The sequence below is a fragment of the Euleptes europaea genome, chromosome 8 (assembly GCF_029931775.1).
Source record: "Euleptes europaea isolate rEulEur1 chromosome 8, rEulEur1.hap1, whole genome shotgun sequence".
NCBI lineage: Eukaryota > Metazoa > Chordata > Lepidosauria > Squamata > Sphaerodactylidae > Euleptes > Euleptes europaea.
In genome coordinates this window covers 43,040,724-43,060,331 of record NC_079319.1, presented here as the reverse complement: position 1 = coordinate 43,060,331, position 19,608 = coordinate 43,040,724, and the positions used below count along the sequence as shown (strand labels likewise).

The following is a 19,608-nucleotide window of genomic DNA, read 5'->3' as shown; positions in this document are numbered from 1 at the left end:
GAGGAACACTTTTCTTATACTACTGGTAGAAATGTAAGATAACCAAAGGGGGAAGAGTCATTTCATGGTTTGCCCCACCCTTTGAAGTTAGCTTTCATTCCATGTAGGTGTCAGACAGAAATGTTATGCTTGCATCTGCTGGCAGGCAAGCAGAGATAGGGGTGCCCAGGCTTTGTGTAGAGTGATTGGTAGCCTGCCTACTCTGCAGATTGATTGAGGGAATGTTTTATTTAATATGACTATTCCCAACTAAGTTCCCAAGGTAAATAGAGATAAAGGCTAAAATTTCACCCTGATCGTCCAATAGTATAAATACACACATAACAAACCTGATGAGAAACAAGAAATTTAAAGTTGATGAAGGATCAGATCATGTCTGTGCAAGACAGAAATGCTGATTTAGGAGGTTTAGAAAACTCACAACATCTGTACTTTCTAGTAAAATTTCTAAGCACATATATTTTCCTCTTAATATGAATTTGTAAACCCATTTTGGCAGGTACAATGGCATACCATACCATGCCACCTTAAATATAGTTTTATTTCAACTTTTATTTTGTTTTTTTCTTGCCATTGCCACCAAATCGTTCCAGTAGAGCTCTTCCTGTATTTGCTGGTAGTTTTTGGTGTTTGTTTATTAAATCCTGGATGGCAGTCTTTGTCTAGAAAGAAGAAAAAAACATAAATTGCAAAGGACAGGCAATGACACCATTATTATTTTACTCCTACTTTTAAAACAGCATAAGGAAGTTGACCTCTTGGCCATAAGTGGGATATTTATTGGGCCTGGGTAGAAGAGGGGGAGGGAATAGAAGGACTCTGATCAATTGTCCCCAAAATTAAATCTCATCCAGGTGACTCACGCTGCTTTCTGTAGCACCATTCCCTTTAGTTAGTTGCAAGACTTAGAGAGGGTGAGTGGGGCCAGCAGGCCTGAAGGCAGGGACTCCAATTTGGTCCCACCTGCATGTTTAAAAGAAAGGGGGTGCAGACAGACTGGGATTTGGAGTCCTCTGCAAGCTCCATTTTGAACTTACAGCACCGTTATTTTGAATAGCATTGGGCATTGTGGAAACTGTGCTCATTGTACACTGTTGTATATGTGCAAATGTTCCATTTATGCAGTCCAAACACAGAAAGAGATCTACAGTTGAAAGGGGCCAGCTCCAAAGAATTCCACCTGCAGGACCAGTGCATGAAGGAGGAGAAAAAGTGAGAGAATTCTACCAGATTCTGGTTCAAACCCTGAATATTTTCATCAATTGGACTAAATGTTCTGCATTTCCTACTTGGTTAACATTTATTACCTATTTTATTTTAATTATATATTTCTTTTACTTTACAAAATGTATATCTCACCTGTCTGCCCTCAAAAGGGCCATCAAGGTGGCTAACACACTGAAACATACATAATAAAATCACACATTAAACCTTTAAAACCACCTCCATCGACAACAAAAATATATCAGAAAAACAATTAATGTTTCCATGACTGAGAAGGCCCTTTTCTGAGCTGCCACCCACCTAATCTCAGAAGGTGGGGGCACCCAAAACAGGGTTTCCATTAGCTGACTATAGTGGTCAGGCAAGTTCATAAGGGAGTAGATGATTGATCCCAAACCATATAAGGCTCTGAAGGTCAACATTAGCAGTTTAAATTGTGTCCAGAAACAGCTTGGGAGCCAATGTAGATGAGCCTTTCCTCCTACCCTTTGCTGGTGGAGCCAGACACCTTCTCCCCACACCCAGCAACCAGTTGATTGTTTGGGCCAGGGGTGGAAGACAGTTGATGACTTCTGGTGTTTTTAAGGGGAATCCTATCAGTTACTCTTTTCCCATTTTCTCCCTGGAAGTCCAACTATCAGTTTCTTTTACTTTTGTGGGGGGGGGGGGGGTTGGAGTCCGTTTCAAATAAACTCCATTTTGATTAAAAATGATATTCAAAGGAAGGAGGGGCAGGATGTCAGTATCTACAAAATTTCAGAATTCCATTCTGCAGATATTCAGAGGCAGGCAATGTCTTCCCAAACCTTCCTACCCTCCTGCTAGAGCACCCTTTGGTATGTAACGTCAGCAAAAATCCTGCAGACATTTTCATAGGATAGACTGTTGGTCTGCAGTAGAAGAGCTAGATTCAAGTCCAGTAGCACCTTGGAGACCAACAAGATTTTGGGGGTATGAGCTTTTGAGAATCAAAGCTTCCTTCATCAGATAGCGGCAATCCCAGCAGGGTCTGAAGTTACACAAGGGGATATAGTGGTATAACAGAAAACAAGGAGAAATGAAAGAAAAATTCCTCTGTCGTCAAAAAGAGTATACAGAAAAGTGATTTTCTGGGGGGGTGGAATCTACTCCCTGTAACAACACTAATGGCTTCTCACAACCTCTCTGGTGTGTTCAAGGAGACCAGCCCTCAGTTACAGCCAACTTTCTGGCACTGCTTCAACACGGCTGCTTGTATAGCATGTATAATGCATTTTTACAAAGGTCTTCAATATCATTATTTCATTCATGTTTACAACAACACCATTATTATTTGATAGGTGAGAAACAGCCTGAAAAAAGAATAACTTGCCCAGGAACACCAAGTAGAACCATATCTGTACTTGGATTTATACTCTAAAGTTTTCATGAAGAGTTTCAGAGGCTGGCAATGTCTTCCCAAACCTTTTTCAAGAACACACATGAAGCTGCCTTATACTGAATCAGACCCGTAGTCCATCAAAGTTGGTATTGTCTACTCAGACTGGCAGCGGCTCTCCAGGGTCTCAGGCCAGCATCCAGGGTCTTTCACCATCACCTACTTGCCTAGTTCCTTTAACTGAAGATGCTGGGGATTGAACCTGGGACCTTCTGCATGCCAAGCAGATGCTCTACCACTGAGCTACAGCCCCTCCCCAAGAAGAGTGTCAACTTACCTTTTCTGCTAGCTGTTCAGCAGTTATATTTGGATCATATGGAATTGGTTCTCCTAGGTATGTGCGCAATTTGACTGGATACCCTCCATATATAGGAACCAGTGGCAACCGGCTATATTCATACAGCCATTTCAGTGCTCCTGTGTGTAAATCGGGTAGAATATTTTATTTAATTTAAGATTAAATTGGGTAGCTTATGTACCAAGAGAGAGTTTTTGAGTTAATACTTAAATTTGCAAGTCTCTTAAGTGAAATTATACTGGCAAAAGAGGACCCTAACTAGACATTGTTGGAACATGTGGCTTTGATGAACCTGTCTCCCCTCCCCAAGCATCACTCTATTAATGCAATGTGTAAAAATATCTTCAGCATTTACTAGGGATGCTTCCCAAATGCTTCTTGATCAACATTGCCCTTGAAACTTAGCAGTTCAGAGTAAACATGTGCACAACCACACTGAAGATTTATTCGGGGGGAAATTAAAACAATTTGTGAGTGCAGAGGAGAGTGGTCTTGAAAAGGGACACAATTTTCAGATGAAGTAAGAGAAGTACAATCAATGCATCCTGTTAATGGCTTCTGTCATAATGCAAATTAGCAGAGAGAATTGTTTTTTTTTTTTGGTTTAAATAGGGCCTTATCCTACACATCAGAATTCTGTGCAAGTGCAAAGTTGAGACAACCTTTCCAACCCCTGGGGACACACTAGGTAAGCATCAAGTGAAAGCACTGCATGCTGGCGAGGTATAAGTCTAGAAAATTTGCACCTGGTAAGGAATGGAGGCTTTGCGTTACAATGGTTTGTTTCGGTAATGTGTACTTCAAAAAGATGGAGATGTGTACTTCAAAAAAAATTGTAATAATTTTGGATCTGGAATTTGGGTAGTCAGCTGTGACTTGACGGAACTTTACACACACATTATTTTTGTTATTCTGATTTTTCAGAAGTGTTATTACTGGTTTAGGGTTTTTTTCTGGGCATTTTGGTGGGGGTCCTAAAATTTAGGGACATTTTTTCATTATGTTCCCCCCCTCAGGCAACAGGAGTGGGAAAGGAAAGATGAAAAACTAGGAAGCCAACCAAGATATTTTTAAAGTAGCTCCTTTCATTGCAAAGATATAAAAATAAGGGTATCTCTGCAATGGAAGGAGCGAGAGGCTTATCTCTTTCTTTTAATGAAAGCTGGGAATTCAGAGAACCTGGTAAGAGTACTGTGCTATCAATATAACACTATTCAATTTCTGATTTAAATAAATAAATAAAAAGTCTTTCCCCAGTGACAGGGAAAGAAATGGCGGAAGTTCCAGAGCCTTCTAGCCCACTCGCCATTTTCTAGCCATGGTGCAGGATCTGCTGCTTCCATTGCTAGTGATAGGGAAAAGCTTCCAGCAGGGAGAATCCAGGCATGGTAAGCCTAGGGCCAGTTTGGTTTTTTCTCTTTTAAAATTTACAGGGCCATAGGTGGAAGCCAGGTCTACCTAGGGCTGGCGATTCAGTTCGTCGAACCGAATAAACAGCCGAATTTCCCCCGATTCAGCGGTTTTCAGTTCGGATGGTACTGAACTAAAAAAAGACGGGAAAACGATGTGCCGAATTCGGCGAGTTCGGGGCGACTGCTGAATAAATTCGGCAAATTTGGGGTCTCCGAATCAGCAGCATAACCGTCAGTTAGTAAGCAACTAGCAGCATTCTCCTGTGGCCAATCGGTGGCCAAGCTGGGTCTTCTTCTGGCCAATCAGTCGTGGTTGAGTGTATGCGCCCAGCTGCTGCACGGCCCGGGGAGAGAAAGAGAGAGTGTCTGTTTGTGTGTGAGAGAGATCCCCGTGGGGGGGTGCGTGTGCACATTGGCAGCATTCCACGGTTCCAGGGGGGCATTTTTGGGGGCAGAGGTCCAAAAATTTCAGGGTAGCTTGAGGGGACCATTCTCGCAAGAACCCCCAAGTTTTGTAAAGACTGGGTCAGGGGGTCCCAAGATGTGGGGCCCGGAAGGGGTAGCCCCCCCAAATTGCCCACAGGAATAAAGTCACTTAAAGCACATTGGCGACATTCCGCGGCTCCGGGGGGCATTTTGGGGGGTAGGGGTCCCAAACTTTCAGGGTAGCTTGAGGGGACCCTTCTCTCAAGAACCCCCAGGTTTTGTAAAGGTTGGGTCAGGGGGTCCCAAGATATGGGGCCCGAAGGGGTCGCCCCCCCCCAAAATCACCCACAGGAATAAAGCCACTTAAAGCACTTTGGCGGCATTCCGTGGCTCCGGGGCACATTTTTTGGGGTAGAGGTCCCAAACTATCAGGGTAGCTTGAGGGGACCATTCTTGCAAGAATCCTCAAGTTTTGTGAAGATTGGATCCGAGGGTCCCGAGATATGGGGTCCCCTCCCAACTGCCCATTGAGATGAATGGGATCAGGCGATCCTGAATGTGCATCTCTACAGAGCGGCAAATCCAAGGCAAAACCTCCCATGCATAAATGGCCAGAGAGTCGTGAGAGATCCTGAGCAGCTGCTGCTGGCCTGCTTCTGCTGGGACAGAAGACATCCACGGTTTGACCCATTTTGGGGCTTTTATCTATAACATTTTTCCTGTGTGGGGGGAGGGGAAGCAGATTCTGTGTGTGTGTGTGAGAGAGAGAGGAGGGAAGCCAAAGTGGGGTGGGTTTGATTGCCTCTGTGTGGGACTGTGCTTTCTCCTGTTTTCATTGGTTGCTAACTTCGTCTGGAGTTAACTGTGGGTCAGTGAGTCTCTTTCTGGCTGGCTGCTATTGTTTCCAATGGGCTGTGCAGCCGCTTCTGTTGTTTCTAATGGGCTAGCCTGTCATTCGTTTAATGCATCCCCTGTAATGTATTTTCAATGGAGTCAATGCAAGTCAACCGACATTCCCCTCTCCCATTATCTTCAATGGGCTGGGCAGCCTCTCCCATTGTTTCCAATGGGCTGACTTGTCATTCCTTTTAGTACATCCCTTTTAATGGCTTCATTCCCCCGGGCCAGCGTAATGGTACGGCCCAACTGCCGAGGCAGCCAGATCCCCGGCTGAGCAGATGGGTGGGGCGACCCCTTCCGGGCCCCATATCTTTGGACCCTCAGATCCAATCTTCACAAAACTTGAGGCTTCTTGCAAGAAGGGTCCCCTCAAGCTACCCTGAAATTTTGGGACCTCTACCCTCCCCCCAAATGCCCCCCGGAGCCATGGAATGCCACCAATGTGCTTTAAGTGGCTTTATTCCTGTGGATGATTTTTTGGGGGGTGACCCCTTCCGGGCCCCATATCTTGGGACCCCCTGACCCAATATTTACAAAACTTGGGGGTTCTTGCAGGAAGGGCCCCCTCAAGTTACCCTGAAAGTTTGGGACTTCTACCCAAAAAAAATGCCCCCCAGAGCCGCGGAATGCCGCCAAAGTCCTTTAAGTGGCTTTATTCCTGTGGGTGATTTTGGGGGGGCGACCCCTTCCAGGCTCCATATCTTGGGACCCCCTGACCCGATCTTTACAAAGCCTGGAGGTTCTTGAGAGAAGGGTCCCCTCAAGCTACCCTGAAAGTTTGGGACCTCTACCCCCCAAAATGCCCCCCCGGAGCCGCGGAATGCCGCCAATGTGCTTTAAGTGGCTTTATTCCTGTGGGCGATTTTGGGGGGGTGACCCCTTCCAGGCCCCATATCTCGGGACCCCCTGACCCAATCTTTACAAAACTTGGGGGTTCTTACAAGAAGGGTCCCCTCAAGCTACCCTGACATGTTTGGACCTCTACCCCCAAAAATGCCCCCTGGAGCCGCAGAAAGGCACGAATGCGTTTTTAATGGCTTTATTCGGCCGAATTTTTCCCCGAACTCAGAACTTGGCGCCGAATTCCACGGATCCGAATCAGGGGAGTTCGGACTTCTGCATTTCCTGAATTAAAACGGGCCGAATTTTGCCGAATCTGTATTTTACCAAAAAAAAATTTCAACAGCCCTAGGTCTACCTGGCCATCAACTGTTAGCCAGCAACTCTTTGGTCTAATAACAGTTTCCCTGGCCAGCTTCCTCTTGTCTTCTCCCTACTCCTGCACCTCCCTGAAATTCCAGGAGATAATTGTTTGTTACTCCCAGAATTTTGGGAGTACTTTGCATCATTTTGGGTATCCCTGAGCCAGCCCCAGACACCTAATTTCAGATATAAATTTTGCTTGGGTATATGTGAATGCACACCTCTAAGCCATAGGATTGCCAGTTCTGGGTTGGGAAATACCTGGAGATTTTGGGGGTGGAGCCTGAGGAGGAATTGGTTTGGGGAGGGGAGGGACTTAAATAGGAATAATGTCATAGAGTCCACCTTCCAACCTGGCCATTTTCTCCAAGTGAACTGATCTCTGTTGCCTGGAGATCAGTTGTAATAGTGGGAGATCTCCAGCCATCACCTGGAAGTTGGCAACTCTACTAAGCCTTTGTAGTGAGAGAGTGTACCCTTTGTAGTGAGAGAGAGAGAAGTGTTTAACGTTTTTAGTAATGTAGCAGTGTACCATGCATAGGAAAGTGAAATTTTTGCTAATGAAATTTCAAAGCAATTCTGAATGAATTAACAAGAGGCAAACAAAATATTTAGAAACCTCATATATATGGAAGATTAATGGATGATGCAAAGTCCAGCCTTATCTTTTAACATCCCCATTCCCATTGATTCTCAGGGCAGGGAAATGTCATCACAAGTTTCCCTTGTTATATGTTATTAGAAAGATGTTAGGCAATATGCAGTTAGTGTCATTGGCAGCCATGAAACTCCCGTAATGACTAGTTAAGCGCTGATAAGAATTGTTGATGGAGATAGTGTGTGAGATACAAATGTGGGACAACTGACAGTAAATGAAATTCCTTGTCATTTTTAGTTTTAAAAGGCCCACAGCTAGAAATGGATACACCTTTTTTCACACAACTCTGGCAGAATTGAAAAATACTCCACTCTCAGCGGTCAAATGGAAAACAAAAGCAAGAATTGACTAGTTGCTATACAGTATGAAGCAGACTGGAGTCCTGTTGATATAAAAACACAACACTAATGAAAGTTAAGATGAAACACAGGATATCTTACGTATAAATCCTAGCGTCTTGTATCCCTCACGGATATTCTGTGTAAACATAGGAATAATAGGCTAAAAGAGAGAGAAAGAGGGGAAATGTGAGCATGTAGGCATCATCTTAGTTTTCCCTGTATTAAAACACAATTCAAGCATATTGTCGAAGGCTTTCACGGTCAGAGTTCATTGGTTCTCGTAGGTTATCTGGGCTGTGTAACCGTAGTCTTGGTATTTTCTTTCCTGACGTTTCGCCAGCAGCTGTGGCTGGCATCTTCAGAGGAGTAACACTGAAGGACAGTGTCTCTGACACTGACACAGAGACACTGTCCTTCAGTGTTACTCCTCTGAAGATGCCTGCCACAGCTGCTGGCGAAACGTCAGGAAAGAAAATACCAAGACCACGGTTACACAGCCCGGATAACCTATGAGAACCAACAATTCAAGCAGTTAGGAGGCTGCAGAAAATGTAAATTGATTAGAAATGTAGGACCTGTTCTTATGTTACCAGAGTAGACTTAAATAGCTCCATCCCATGTGAATATGCTAATATTTATAAGAAATCACATGAGATTGGCAAAGTCCATAGTTACTTCCATGCCCTGGATGAGACAGCCTATGGTTGTGCTACCATGTGTGGGCTCCTTACTACAAATTTTTACCAGACCATAGTAGTATGAATGTATAAGGGAGAGGAAACTCCTTTACTGACTGTCAAAGATAGGACATTTTGGAGGACTTTCATTCATAGGGTCGCCATGAGTCGGAAGCGACTTGACGGCACTTAACACACACACATGTAACAGTGACTCTGTGACTGGGAATAGTTGACTGAAGGGATTAGGGACAGATCAAAGGAGAACTGCTATCTAGAAATATGAAGAATATAAGGGAGTATGTCACTCCCATTGACAAGGTACCATTCTTACTGAGGGACTTTGTGGAAGATATAAGAAGAATAAGAAGAGTCAGTTTTTATATGCCGACTTTCTCTACCACTTAAGGGAGACTCAAACCGGCTGACAATCACCTTCCCTTCCCCTCCCCACAACAGACACCCTGTGAGGCAGGTGGGGCTGAGAGAATGTGACTAGCCCAAGGTCACCCAGCTGGTTTCATGTGTAGGAGTTGGGAAACAAATCAAGTTCACCAGATTAGCCTCCGCCACTCATGTGGAGGAGTTGGGAATCAAACCCGGTTCTCCAGATCAGACTCCACCGCTCCCCCATATATTTGTTGCTCCAGCATATATTTCTTCATACTCACCACTTTTGCATCTATGGCAACTTGAGCATATCCTAAACGGTTGCCCCACATAATTTTATAGGTTTCATCACTAAAGAGGGCTTCTCGTGTCCCGCCTGGTGCAATAGACATCAAATTGCCATCTTTCAGTAAAGAGAGACAATCTTTCTTCATACCAGTAAACATATATAATGCTTCTAGAAGTCTTCTAAAGCCTGTAAAAATATAGCATCTATAATCAGAACAGTGAAACATGGTATATTAAGGAGAAGTCTTCTACAATGCAGCACTAACATTTATCTTGGGGATGGGGAGGTCCCCTCAACTCCCAAAATGGGTGGAACTGAGCTGCTGGAGGGCCAGGTAGTAGCCCAGCTAAGTGGCCATAATCCGGCCATGACAGGAATCCTGTTGACAGCTCAGTTGAGGCTAATATTGCCTTGCTGATTGACAGGGTAAAGGAATTCTTTCCTGTTAGAGGCAAGGAGAGTTGTGGAATTAAAATAGTGAAGGATGAAGCTGAACAATTGTCTGTCTATATCTTGGGGGAAGGCCTAACCCACTGTGAGAGCTAGGAAGCTGTGGAAGGACTCACCTCTCTTTAGGCTGGCCTTTAAAAGCCAGAGAGGGGCTGACAAGGACTGGCTTAGCTCTAAGCAGTGGAAGATCAAGCTGGAGCAAGGAAGATGGACAATGGCCATTTATGCATGGAAGGTTTTGCCTTGGATTTGCCGTGCTCTAGATGCACATTTTTCCCATATGAATTCTCAAAACTCTGTAGGGCGGGAGCTTATTTTGAGTGTTGAGAATTTGGATGGGGAAAATGTGCATCTAGAGCGCGGCAAATCCAAGTCAAAACCTCCCATACATAAATTGCCATAGTCTCACAGATTCAATGCCTGCTTAGTTAATAACAATATAACCAGTAATAATATAATCCACAATTCAACAGTGGCTTTTTATAAAGCCTCAAGCGCATTCCTGCAAGCCTTTTCTATTGCTCAGTGTTCAATTGAGATGTTGGGGAACAGTGCTTTATTGTTCTTATGTTTTAATGTACTTAATTAAAAGCCAGATTGAATGAAAGAGATGTAGAATATAATTTTTAAAAATATGTATAGGCTCGGATCCTAAGCCTTACTTTTGTTTGTGCCCTTGTTTTTCCATTGAAGAGGCAGTGCAGCGCTCGTCTCTGGCGTTAGGTGGTTTTTTTTGCTGATTGAAGAACACTGATGAACAGAAGAATCTAGCACCAGAAGAATATGCTGCACTGCAGATCTTTGCAATGGAAAATAGTGCTGCATCAGTAGAAGTAAGAATTCAAGGACTCTACTGTCAGCTGCTGCTGGCTTTTAATAGGTAGGAAAATGGCCTCTCTTTTTTTGTTCTTTCAAATCAGCCAGAATAGAGTTACCGCAGAAAAGGAAGATGGAGCTTAGTGGATATTAGGAATAGGTTGGATCTAGTGATCCATCAATGGAATATGTGGGTGGATGCAGATTTTTAGCTTGTCCCCACCCAGCAGTCCTTTCCATTTGTGTGAATTAACAGTTGTGTAAATCAGGGGGCTGCACTGAGGAAGCAGAAGGATTGATTTTCATCTTCCTCCTTCTGTTACCACAGGAATCAAACTTTCCTGAGGCCAGAAAGGATGGTTGGAGGAGGGGAACAAGGGAAAGATCTGCAACACTTATAACCACAGATCACTGGCTCTAACAAAAAATGTTTTGACAAGAATTCTTTTGTTGTTGTTGAGTCCTGATATTTGCTTTTCAGCCCCAAAAACTATGAAAGATTGGCTGACCATTAATTAAAACATTATATTTAAATAAAAACGAAGTCAACTACTTGTCTTCGTGATGTCTGATAAAAATGATATGCATTTATAAAATGGTTATGTGAATGCATGCTTAAAAGTCAGGATCCAAAGGACTATTTAAGACGTGCCCAAGTGCTTGAGCACTAAAAGGATTTTTGACTTTTGAATGATGTATCACAAACCATACCATATCACAATCTGCTTTGAAAGAGCCCTCAGTGTTAAGAACAGTTTGCCATTGTGGTATGAGGAGCTGTTGTTCAAGAAACTCACACCCAGTGCTTGTGGTTGGTCGGTCTATAATTTTATATTTAAAAAAGAAAATAAGTAGAACAATTCAGTAAACTTGACGTTTGCATTTTGATGTGATTTCAGATGTCGCTGTTGGGAATATTCTCACTATCAATTGAGTAACTGAACAGAAGAGAAAGCATGTGGTTACGCCATTCTTAAACTGCAATTCTTCATATGCTGAGTTGCTACTGAATTTCAGAACTACCAAAGAGTACCGTATATACTCGCGTATAAGCCGAGTTTTTCAGCCCAAAAAAAGGGCTGAAAAAAGCCAACTCGGCTTATACGCGGGTCAATACGGTAGGGGAGGGGAGGGGGGAGAAGGGGGGAGGGAAACTTACCATTGCAGCCATCCTTCGCTGCCGGCCCGCTCACCTTCCCGCGGCCTGGGAGCGACCAGCGGGGCCTGCCTGAGACCAGGCAGGCCTCGCGGCCGCCCCCCCACACACACCCCGCCCCCCCCCCCGCCGCCGGCCCACTCGCCTGGGAGCGGCCAGCAGGGCCTGCCTGCTCCCAGGCAGGCCTCGCCGCCGCCCCCGCCGCCTCCCCGCTCGCCTTCCTGCAGCCTGGGAGCGGCCAGCGGGGCCTGCCTGGGAGCAGGCAGGCCTCGCCGCCGCGCCCCCCCCCCGCCCCCCCCCCGCCGCCGCCAGCCCGCTTGCCTGGGAGCGGCCTGGGAGCGGCCAGCGGGGCCTGCCTGCTCCCAGGCAGGCCTCGCCACTGCCCCCCCCCGCCACCGCCCCCCCCCGCCGCCGCCGGCCCGCTCGCCTGGGAGCGGCCTGGGAGCGGCCAGCGGGGCCTGCCTGCTCCCAGGCAGGCCTCGCCGCCGCCGCCCCCCCCCCGCCACCACCGGCGGCCCGCTCACCTGGGAGCGGCCAGCGGGGCCTGCCTGCTCCCAGGCCAGCCTCGCCGCCGCCCCCCCCGCTGCCGCCCCCCCTGCCACCGCCGGCGGCGGCCCGCTCGCTGGGAGTGGCCTGGGAGTGGCCAGCGAGGCCTGCCTGGGAGGCTGCCGGGCCCGTGCCGCTTTCCGCCACCCGGAGCGGCCTGGGGGCGGCCTCCAGCGGCTGCAGGAAAGCCGCCCCCACCGGGCCCGCGCAGCTTTTCGCCGCCAGGAGCCGGTCAGGTAAGCCTGCGGGGGGGGGAGTTATAAGCCGACCCTCGGCTTATACGCGGGTGCCTAATTTTTCCCCATTTTTGGGGAGAAATTAGGCACCTCGGCTTATACGTGGGTCGGCTTATACACGGGTATATACGGTACCCATCTTGCTGGACCCAAACGTTTTTGACATGCTTCCTCAGCCTGTCATCTTTAGAGAATTAACTAATTGTTATCACCTGGTGTTTTAAAGAGAAAACGATCAACCACTGTATGACAAGTGATCTTCATCTGAAGTAAGAGCCTTGATATGAAAAAAATGTAGTCTACAGGAAATGCACCATGGTAATAAATGATAAGAGCTGGTCCGTCTGGTATATTTTCTAGACCATGTAGCTCATAACCTGTTTTGAATACAAAGCAGAATAATGTTATTAATATATGAGTGTCATAAGACTTGGTGTCACAAGAAGTTATGTTCCTAGGAAATAAGTGCATAAGAAATGCCCTGCTGGATGAAATAAAAGTTCATCTTGTCCAGAATCTTGTTCTCCATAGTGGTCGTTAGAAAACCTACTAGTTGGGCATGGAAGTTAAAGCAATATGGAGGTTCTGTTTAGCCATTACAATTAATAGGCATTGATCTATTCGTTTTTTTTCTGATCTTCTAAAGTTATTTAAGTTAATGGCAATGGCCTGTATCCAACCATGCTCTTCCTCGAACAGAATGGCATTTCTGTTTGTGCCAATTTTCCTGTCTCACTGAAGACTCCAACTTTGCCCCCTTTTCCATTGCTGTGGGTCCAGTGATCCATAGGAGTAAAACTGGAGGGGGGGATCCGGGGGCCGTAGCAGAAAGTCCCACTCTGTAACATCTATCAATAGATGATATATCACAGTGCAATATATAAGATCATTATGTGTTGACTGACAAAGTACTTTTTTGCTGTATTGAATCTTCATTTCATATCCCTGAGTTCAGGGGTGAGGGGATCTTTTTATTCACATACTCCATACCATATATAATTGCTGCAGTTCCCCCTTAATTGCCTCCCCCCCCAAAAAAAAATAGCATCCGACACTTCACATTACAATCTTTTAGTCATTTTTGTTTTCCTTTTCTTCACCTTTTCCAGAATAGTATTTTTTTCAATTTTCATCAATACTAAGAACATTTATACTGAGCCCAAGATCTTTTTCCTGATTAGTCCCAAAAACTTTGGTCTTCATGTGTGCGTTAATATTTATAAAAGTTAGGATTTTCCCCTCAGTGTGCATCATTGTTTAAATATTTACTTTTATACTTTTATAAATACTTACCCTGAAGTTCGTTTGCCATATTTGTGTTCTCTTACCCAATTTGGAGAGATCCTCTTGGTGTTCTTCGCAATTCACTTTGGTTTTCACCACCCTGAATACTTTGGTGCCATCTACAAATTTATCTGCTTTATGGCTCACCATTGACTCATATAATTTATGAACACATTAAATAGTACCAGTCCTACAGGCTCCTAGAGTGATCTACTGCATGCATTCCTCCACTGTTAGAATGTCACCAGACTAGGATCTGACAGACTCAGATCACTCTTGGCCTTAGCAGCCAAGAAAATTTAATCAGGGCTTTTAATGCATTTAATGACTAGCATTTTTTGGTCAGACTGTTTTAATATTATCATTTATGACTTAGTTTTATATGACAGATTGTAATGGCCTTCAGCTGCAAACAATAAACTTTATCGTATTGTATCTTATTGTGGAAGGGACTCTTGGATGAAGACCTGGTTATCCTATGAATATGTAATATGTTCTTTGCCTGTATTGTGGACATATCATGCTATCCAGATAGGGCAAATAGTGCGAAGGAAGGAGTCCCTAGTCATGGGGCATTTTGGCAATAATGATATTGAGAAATGGTTCTGGATGAAAAAAAAGTTACTAGACAGGAGGATAAAATCCAGAAGCTCCAGGATAGCATTTGCAGAAATACGGTATGTCCTACATGCACAGCACAACTAGACAGGCAAAATATAAATTAGTGTTGATTTTCTCATCACATAAATTATTAACTTTACCTGTCTCTCATATTATTTCCAAGATGCTTAGTAGCTGGTGCTATGATTTTTCATTGATAGGGTCACAGAGAAATTTAGAGCAATCATTATGGTAATTTGGGGAAAATGTTCTGAAGATTGAGATCAATATTCTCATGGCACCTTGAATTCTTAGTTGCTCCCAATAATGCTGGTTAATGAGATTGATTATAGCTCATCTTCAGTAAAGCTCTCAAACATGGTTCCGCAAAAAAAATAGAATACTTTGCTTGCGATGAGATTACAGTAATGTTATGTTCAAGAGAACAATTGAAATGATAAATGTTTGTTGGCCTAATGCATGTGGCTGGGCATACACTTTGCCTGGTTTTCTCAGTAGAAAAAGGGAACAGTGAGGTATGAGAGGAAGAGATAAGTCTCTCTTCATGCAGATCTCCAACTGGAGAGATTTAAACTTTTGGGAACTACAGCCCCCTGGTATTTGTTTTTGTTGTTGCAGAAGGTTGCTACAAATTGTTTCTAAGTGACCTTTGGAAATGTTCTACGTCTTATTCTGGAGAGTTCTATTAATGCCATGGTTGTTCTGTGCAATCCCAATGGTTGAGTGACTGATACATTTGCACCTGTGTTCTTTGCTGCATCGATATTATAATTTATTCTTTAGTCACTAGGTGGCACTGTAATCAATGATAGAGTGGAAAACTTCTAAGCTTACCTCCTGGGGCACTCCAGTAGTCCCAGTCATCAAGAAAAATGGGGAAATACCCATCTGCATAGATCTTAAAACATTTAATGAAAATGTGATCTGAGAAAAATATGTATTTCTAACATTTGGAGACCCTCTCCCAAATCTGACAGAACATTTTATAAGTTAGATGTGTTAAGGTTTAGGGCAAATATGTCTAACAAATGAAAATGCTAAATTGACGGCAATCATTACACGCTTTGGGAGAGTCTGTTTTTAGTTTTTACCATGTGGAATGATAGCTGTTTCTGTGATATTCTGAAGGCAGATGATAGAACTCAGTTATGTAAAAAGAGTCATTGTATTCATGGATGGCATCATAATATGTGACACATTGATGGGATACAATGATAAAACACTAGCTACTGTCTTGAATCAAACCTGACTCAAGTTAAATGAGCTATATAAGTAAATGCATTTTTACTAAGGAGAAATAGAGTTCATGTGAAAAATAATGACGCAATAAAGGACAAAGTCAGGCACCGATAAGGTAGATAGAATCATAGAGTTAGAAGGGACCACCAGGGTCATCTAGTCCAACCCCCTGCACAGTGCAGGAAATTCACAACTACCTCCCCCCGGACACACCCCAGTGACCAGAAGATGGCCAAGATGCCCTCCCTCTCATCATCTGCCTAAGGTCATAGATTCAGCATTGCTGACAGATGGCCATCTAACCTCTTCTTAAAAACCTCCAGGGAAGGAAAGCTTACCACCTCCCAAGGAAGCCTGTTCCACTGAGGAACCGCTCTAACTGTTAGAAAATTCTTCCTAATGTCTAGACGGAAACTCTTTTGATTTATTTTCAACCCATTGGTTCTAGTCCAACCTTCTTGGGCAACAGAAAACAACTCGGCACCATCCTCTATATGACAGCCCCTCAAGTACTTGAAGATATTTAAAAATATTGAGACAGGTTTTAACATAAGCAGAGATACAATGCAGTAAAAATTCTGAACATGTGACTGGGATCAGTGATAGACTGATGGATTCAGTAATAAACTGAAGCAGAATCCATATAAAATGGAGGTTCTGAAGACAGAGAATTTTGATTCAGGTATCTGGCCTGTTTTGGGTGGGGTTGCATTCCTGCTTAATGATCAAGTTTGCACTTTATGTTCTTGATCAGTTTGTCTTTCGGTAATCAGGTGGCAGGTGGCTAGAAACACTTTTTACCAGTTTCCACTGGTATGCTAATTGCATCACTCTCTAGAAAAATGGAGATAACCACTGTCATCTGTGCCTTGATAGCCTCTGCATTGGGTTATAGTAATGCACTTTGTACAAGCCTGCCTTTATCCAGAAGCTACAACAGATCCTGAAGGCAACACGTTCTTATTGGCCCCCCCTCAAGGGAAGCTTCTTCAGTCTTCGACCAAGATATTTGAAGGTCTCACTATCTCTGTGTGAAACTGCTTAGCTGTTTACATAATCATCAGAAAACCTGCTCCTGAACTCCCACTTGCAGAACTACTGTGGGTGGTCACGAGGAAAAGGACCTTCTCAGTGGTGTTACCTCATTGGTAATGCTCTTCTGAATAGAACCTCTTTCCTTTTTTGTAGACAAATTATGACCTTCCTTTTTAGATAACCCATCATGGAAGAGTGATAGTTTTGTATGCTATGAACGGTTATTTTTGTAGCTATTGTTAATATGATTGATAGAAAAAAAATGCTTGGATCTCAGTCTGTTTTCATTCATGTTAGGGCTTGCTGGCTACTTGATTATTATCTGGTTATTGAGATGATTTATTATTTTATCGGTTATTAAGTCTGGTTATTGAGATAATTTATTATTTTTATTATGTTTCGTTTTAACTTACTATCAGCTGTCCTGCAGAGCTGTTGTTAAACAGAAAGGTGGCATATAAATACATAAAAAGGTGATACAAGATAGCACTAGTTGGCCCATTGTGTGGAAGAGGCATAGCAAGAAGGATGTTTGTCATACTAAAAGACAAAACACGGAGAAGTAAACAAAGAAACTGAATTTAAATCTGGAGGAGAGGAAACAAGTGGTTGGGAAATAGAACAAATACCCAGACTAAGCAGAAGCAAATGACCAGAGATGTACAAATACTCTGTCCTATTCTTGCTGATCACCAAGTGTGGGTGACTTTGATAAGAAGCTTGCATTACCTCTCTGATCATTACTAGTTGGGAACCCCCTGGTGGTTGAACTTTTATTTTTACATAGCTTTTTAAACTACAGCATGAATGTAAGTGTGTACTGTTCATAAGCAAGTTTGTGCTTCCCTGCAGCAATGAGAGAGTTTTGACTCTCAAAAGCTTATACCTTAAAACTCTTGTTTGTCTTTAAGGTGCTACTGGACTCAGTCTTCTTGTCGTCGTTTTTTTAATTGATCTGTAATTGCTACTGCACTATTGCAAACTAACATTCTAGCAATCTATTGCCACAATCTGTGAAGTCCCAGCTTTCATTAAATATGACTTTATAAATTGACTAAAGGAGGTTGGCAACCCTTGTGTGCCCTTCTGCCCCAGTCCTATGGGGTCACCGCCTTACAGAGCTGAATTCTGAGCTTCACGTTTGAAAGGGCCTGTCTCTGCTTCTTGCCCCTGGAAAAATTGCAGCCTGACAGTTTTAAACCTTATGGCTAATAAATAGGATCTGATGGAGGAGAACTATGGGGCAAGACCCATGTAGGGTTGACTGGCCACGGTTTACAACATAAGAAATAATCAACTGCATCTTCAAATCCTCAAGTCAGGAACTTCAGGCCCATAGGACAAACTGCTGTCAGGCCAGCATTTCTGTTGATCAGTGGTGCAAGCTCCTAACACTTTCCCCATGGCATGGAGCAAATGTATTGTTCCATAAGGAAGTTGTCCTGGAGTGCTGATGTTTGAGGGCAAGCAAGAAGTTGGCTTCTTCCCTATTCTCCCTGCCCAGTGCTACACAGATGTTTTCACTGTAGGGCTGAATTTTCCCATTCAGACCTTTAGGGACTTTTCTCTGTCTCCTGGTTTAAAGATTTGGGATACTGGTTCTCCAGCTGGAAAATTGGCAGCTGTGACTTTAAATCCATAAACTCAGTCTCAGTTCCATAGACTAAAGGAAAACCAACAAGAAATGGTTTGAAGAGGACTGAATATGCACCAAAACGAAAAGAATGTTGCGAGTAGCTAAGTGTCGATTAAAGGGAAAGTAGGGATGGGGAGAAATCAGCCCATTCAACCCCATAAAGGTTTAAAGAATCCTACAGTGGGAGATTTTTAGAGATTGGAAAATTCCAATTTGTCCCCCCTTTCATGACTCCTTGTGTAGTTTGTTGTTAATACTTCTGTTGGGTGCAAAGACTGGCAAAGGAACAAGAAAGAAACTATTATGTTTCTGCTTTTGCTCCTCTGCAAAAGGCAATCTTTGTATTTTGCGAGAATGTTTGTTTGTAATGTGTTGTTAACTTTATGAAAGCAAAGTGCTGAAGTCCATATCAGTAGTGTGACCTAGAATGTGGGGCGGGTTATACCAGCAGTTTGTATTATTTTCTGGAATATCTCAAGCAAAAAGTTCTGTGGATAAAACTTTATGTCCCAACTACAGATGTGGAATTAGTTTTGTATAATCTAACCATGCATTTTTGCCATTTCAGCTGGTTTCAGAAAACACCTGGATGCAAGTCTAACAACAATAAATTGTAAAATAAAACCTTGCTTACCATGCCATATTTTCCCCAAGATATCCCAGAGGTTCGCCAATACAAATTGGCATTTTCTTTGTAATTTGTTGGATGAATTTCCTGTTAATTGAGAAATCTTGTCAAAGATCTGGATGATAAAAGCGGATAGGTATACAAAGCAGCAAAGCCCAAAAGGAACTGCTAAAAATGCTGTCAGCAACCAGCAGAGTCCCAGGAGAAAATATTCCTGAAAGTACTTTGTTCCACTCCATTCTTCAAATATGTAAGCTAGATCCTTGGAGTATATCATAAGGATCAGTGCTGAAGTACAGGATGTATTTGTAATTGTTCCCTGCCTGAAAGAACAAAACAAGATTCATTAAATTAGGAGGACAGTGTATGTATGTGTGCATACTGATATCCTCCAACCTTGCAGATGAAGATAGGACACTTTTGTATGCATATACAACAACAGACTTATTCAGCAATCCTTGTGGAGCGCTCAGTGACACTTAGGGCCAAACTACATGTTTTGATGTATGGAAGTCCGCCCACAGGGATATATTGCAGCTGTGAGTTCTTGGTGGGACTTCATGTAAAAGTGCTGCAAGATCGGGACTGTGGCATGAGGAACAGGGGCTTATGCCACCTGTGCTGTTTCCTGAGCCAAAATGGTTTTGGGGGAGCATTATTTGCAAGCATTCAGTGCATATGGTGCTCCCCCAAACAGGTGAAATAATGTCCCCTGTGCAGTTTTGG

The 19,608-nt window shown here is 43.6% G+C and overlaps 1 protein-coding gene across 1 annotated transcript; it reads right to left on the bottom strand.

Moving 5' to 3' along the window:
- Positions 1–551: 551 nt before the first annotated feature.
- Positions 552–19,159, bottom strand: LOC130482100 (transmembrane protein 68-like). The gene is made up of 6 exons (XM_056854915.1): positions 18,889–19,159; positions 12,652–12,816; positions 9,228–9,421; positions 7,979–8,039; positions 2,919–3,058; positions 552–662 (listed from the first exon to the last, which is right to left on the bottom strand). The coding sequence occupies exons 1-6, from the start codon at positions 19,157–19,159 to the stop codon at positions 552–554; spliced, it is 942 nt and encodes a 313-aa protein (XP_056710893.1).
- Positions 19,160–19,608: the final 449 nt, after the last annotated feature.

Coding starts and splice junctions, on each gene's coding strand:
- LOC130482100 (XM_056854915.1), bottom strand. CDS start 19,159: ATGATATACTCCAAGGATCTAGCTTACATATTTGAAGAATGGAGTGGA. Junction 3,059..7,978: donor CAAGACGCTAGGATTTATAC/GTAAGATATCCT, acceptor ATTTACACACAG/GAGCACTGAAATGGCTGTAT. Junction 663..2,918: donor CTGAACAGCTAGCAGAAAAG/GTAAGTTGACAC, acceptor TCTTCTTTCTAG/ACAAAGACTGCCATCCAGGA.